The 4,501-nt window shown below is 41.3% G+C and overlaps 1 protein-coding gene across 1 annotated transcript; it reads right to left on the bottom strand.

Moving 5' to 3' along the window:
* Nucleotides 1–327: 327 nt before the first annotated feature.
* On the bottom strand, nt 328–4,199 carry tmem30b (transmembrane protein 30B). The gene is made up of 8 exons (XM_068751741.1): nt 4,124–4,199; nt 3,531–3,729; nt 3,150–3,257; nt 2,920–3,027; nt 2,693–2,783; nt 2,462–2,599; nt 1,889–2,095; nt 328–1,359 (listed from the first exon to the last, which is right to left on the bottom strand). Exons 2-8 carry the CDS (start codon nt 3,717–3,719, stop codon nt 1,181–1,183), a joined length of 1,020 nt encoding a protein of 339 aa, XP_068607842.1. The 5' UTR covers nt 3,720–3,729; nt 4,124–4,199; the 3' UTR covers nt 328–1,180.
* Between the last annotated feature and the right edge of the window lie 302 nt (nt 4,200–4,501).

The raw sequence follows: 4,501 nt of genomic DNA, 5'->3' as shown, positions 1-4,501 counted from the left end.
GCTTAGACAAGCGGCCAACGACGGACCAGCGATCGGTGAAATTGAACAAAGACTGTCTGCAATGCTCGCCCTGCTGGTCAGACACTGGCTGCGGCTGTCAAAAGTGAGCAAGCGATACGTCAGATTCCCGCAAAGGATTGTGGTACTTGTAGTCAATAGGAGGAGTATTTCAGGGAAATAGACGCTCCTTTTCACTGCGCCCCCAGTGGAGTTAAAGAGAATTGCATCATCAATGCATTCATGAAAACATCAAAATCTGCTTAGAGTATATTTATCCAGAAAATGCATCAATTTATTAAAAATAAGGAAAGCGAATTATGATTCCATCACTGTGGGTGCGTTTTATTGAATAAATAAGAACATGAATATATATCTCAGTACACAGAAGTCGACATGAGCTTGCGAACTCTGTACAACAGAACCCCAAGATTTAAAAAGCAACCAACATTTCATGTTAAAGCATTATTTACAAACCAAGTCACGCATTTCACATACATCAAGAGTAATGTTTCTGTTCATCAGCAAATTACTCACTTATGGCTTTAACATATTTACCAACCTAAAATAGGGTGACCCATTGTAAATGTAAGAAATGCAGCATTAGAAGCCTGAGAGAAATCCTATCCTTTTCAAGTGTCATCCAGCAGCACGGACTGAACAAACAGGCGCACACACGGCTGTACCGTTCGTCCGGCAAATATCAACCTGCACAAAGTGCACATTCATTCTATTATCTTACTCATCCCAGAAGATGTATAGCAGAATAATTACCATGGAAGCAAACATAAGTGATTTATTTACAGCATAATAATCATGTGTGATTATACCATAATGAGTAGACTCGGCTCGCGAGTAAAGACATGTCTGCAAGGATAACTAACACTGCAGATACAAACAAGAGACACCAGCGATAGATTTTCCACTGGCAATGAATGCTAACATTTCCATGTTAATCCAGCAAAGTACACAAAAACAATCACCATTTAAAAAAAAAACCCAGATTCCCAGTCCCGCCAAACGAAAAGATTCTTGTGCACCTGAAGAGAGGTCCTGTGATTTTAGCTCACTGGGTCGATTATGGCTTTATGCCCTCTTTTTATTATCCATCACATAATATATGTTTTTTTCCATTTTGTTTTGGGATAAGGTAGGCTAAGAAAATAAATCCATGACCACCAACTCAGTCCTCCTCAGGAAACTTGAATTTGGCATAGACAATGAGCATGACGACGGACATGACGACACACAATGAACCAATCACAAGGTACGCAATTCCCAGGAACTCATTCTTGCCACCCATCCAGGACACGTTGCTGAGCACCACCTTCTTTCTCCCTTCAAAGCTCAGAACAGGATAATCTGGGGGGGGAAATGTTAAGCAAATACAACAAACATGGAAACGTACCAAAAACCACCCACCACTAAATGTATCCACCAGCATTACTGACATAGGCCCTTGCAGGCTTCGGGTGCTGCAGATGGGACTCACTTGTAATTCCTTATTTATGCCACTAGCGTGCTCATTTGAGGAATGCTCAAGTCATTGTGTTCATTCTGCATACGCGAGAGTAGAGCCACACCCATCATGAAAAACAAGTTAGACCGAGCTGCTGTAACAATACAAAAACACCAATTCAACGCCTGACCCCAGTAGAGTAGAGCTTGGCAGCTTTTCCTATGTGGACTGAACCACATGACCATCTTCCTCAGAACACAAACATATTAACGGTGCCTATAAAACGATGAGAAACCTGGAAACACGCATACATAACTACAACCAAGATGTAAAACTAAAACGCAAAACACATCACATGTAATAAATATAATCTGGCCATACCTCCGAACACCATTATTAAAACCATTCAACAACAACAAAGGGCAAGGATACTGTAGGCAATAACAAGGGAATAGTTTCCAGCTGGAAGACCCTCGGCGTAATCGCCCTCTGTAATTCGTCGGTACAGCTTTCTGAAATCTGACAGGGCTGCTCTCCTCATCCACACCAAGAAATCTTGATTAATGAAGCCATTGTTTGCAGGGTTGTTGGGGTCCAACTCGTAAACAGGTCGGGGCCAATTTATGGGTTTCACGGTACCTGGAGGTCAAAGTTTCAACAACGTTTTATTTTAATCACATCATTTAAAACACGATTTCAGAGAAAGGTCCTCTGTAGCCTCTGTCGTCAGGTCACTCCTTTTGTCTATGCCGGTCAAAGTCCACTGAATGAAAAGCTTTGTGACCACATGAGTGTCTTTAACACCTCATTCAACAATTATTTTGCATTATAGTCCTACTGAGCAGAGGGTTGCGGCAGGAATGGCATCCGGCATTAAAACTTTGCCAGAATTAAGCATGCAATCGAATAAAAGGTCGATTTGCTGTCGTGACCCTTGACGGGAGAAGCGGAAAGAGGAAGAAGTCCGACTTAGCAAGTTATGCTGAATTTTACTAAGCTTATTACCGTTGAATGCATTCCTCAGAGGTGTGATAGTAGGGTTTCTGAATTTTACATTGTAGTCTGACCACCAGGCAATCCCCTTTCCATCGAAGGGCACCTCCGTCCTCACCCCTCTGACAATTTGATACAGCGTGAAGGTGTCTTAAATGACAAACAGAAATGAGTTCTTCAAACAACCAGATTGTATAGCTTCATCCCAAATTTATCCAGGTCATTTCAAATACCCAAACATACCATTGAACTTGCTATTTGCAATTGCTCCACATGGTACAATTGATCTGTTGTTGCTGTCAAACTGATAAGGTGCACACTCGTCACTGGGACTCTTGAAGAGAATCAGAAAACAGGAATTAATCTAGGTGAAAACTCAATATATTTTAAACAATTCATATATTGTATTTCATTACATGGAATTTATTTTTCTACCGGAAAATGTGTCTGTTTGTGTGTGATCAACTCACCTGAAAGTTTTCCAGGTTTCCAGATAGCTGGTTACCATCTCTGGATACACCATATCTTCTGTAATTCTGGAAGTAGTTGGACAAACCGTAATAAAAGAACAAAGGACCCTGTGGCAGGAAAAAACAGAATCACAAAACAGCAGCCGGGGGTCAGATTCAGGAGTAGAGTATGATTGAAAAATATTGCTTGTATGTGTGAGTAAATGTCTTGTGCAGAGCTCCAACAGAACCTCAAATAGCTTGTCAATGGAGAATTCCAGGGTGCACACACAGTCCCGGAGATTTGGGTCAGAGCACCTGAAGCACGGGGAGTTTGCTGCAACCCCCGTGTAGTCCAACTGTGGAAAAAGATCAAGGAAGGCCACTATAAATGATTAATGGTAACGACACCATGCCTCTTTAATTCAAGAGTGTAACATCATTTACAGGTGACCATTGAATAAGAAAATAATGCTTTAAAGGATCCATTTTTTTTTAAATCTCATTATTAACAACCTATATCGTTTTAAAGTTGGGCTTTCTGATTTATTCAGTTCCACTGTCTCACTTCCTCTCATTTTACTGGTGACATTGAACCCAACTCTCACAATGACACTTGGTCTCAGTCATACCTCCAATACTTGGATGTTCCTCGAGGTAACAAAGAGAGCAACACCAATCCCAATGAAGGCCAGGCCAATGATGGCAAACCCCGGTATGACGATGCCAGCAGAGAGCATGGGCTGCCATGCCGGAAGCCTCTGCTGAGTGAAAGCGGTGTTGTCAGGACGATTGACCTGGTCCGTCTCGTGCTTCACCATTTCCTCGGTCCTGTTGGATAAACGGTACTTTGTTAATCAGCTCAATATGACCGTACAAGAACCACGGAAAAACAAATAGAACACTCCCTTTAAAGCCAAAATGAATTGACTTTATTTGTACCTGTCCCAAAACCAAAGAGGTCAAAATTGCGTCATAATCTAAGAAACAATTCTCATTTAAAATCAATGTAACAGGCAGGCACTATCAATTATATTTTTTAGGAAGCAAACCCTAAAATGCTTTACACCACACATAAATCGTGAAACTACGAAGTTTTCACAGGTGAGGCGACAACAAAACAGACACGAGGACAAAATGTTTGTCCACTATAAAATACTGCAAAGAAGAAATAGTTCAATGAGGCATATCGATGCCTTCACACTGTATCTTTGTTGTTACTTACAGTCGGGTTAAAATGGAGAAACGAAGGCGTCAACGAACCATTGAAATACTTCCCTGTGTAGTTTCAGCGAGGAAGGAGCTCGCCTCTACCTGTCTACCCCCCCCCACCTGTCTGCCCCGCCCAGCACGCCGTCTTTTCTTGCATGCTGACGTCACGTGCCTACGGATCTGTGATCAGTTTATCCGTTTCCCAAAAAATATTTCCATCACTTGTTTTTATTTTTCATTTGAACTGAAAACAATGCTCATATGTGTTTAAAATAAATGCATTGTGTATCCCTAAACGCAAATTAAAAAAAAAGGATAAATTACAGTAGCAGTATATCCCCGCCTTATTTATGACAGACAATTTATTTGGCCAATCACGTTTCTGAGTGGT

This window comes from Brachionichthys hirsutus, chromosome 18 (genome assembly GCF_040956055.1).
Source record: "Brachionichthys hirsutus isolate HB-005 chromosome 18, CSIRO-AGI_Bhir_v1, whole genome shotgun sequence".
Classification (NCBI taxonomy): Eukaryota; Metazoa; Chordata; class Actinopteri; order Lophiiformes; family Brachionichthyidae; genus Brachionichthys; species Brachionichthys hirsutus.
The sequence above is the reverse complement of the archived record's forward strand: the minus strand, read 5'-3'. Positions and strand labels throughout refer to the sequence as shown.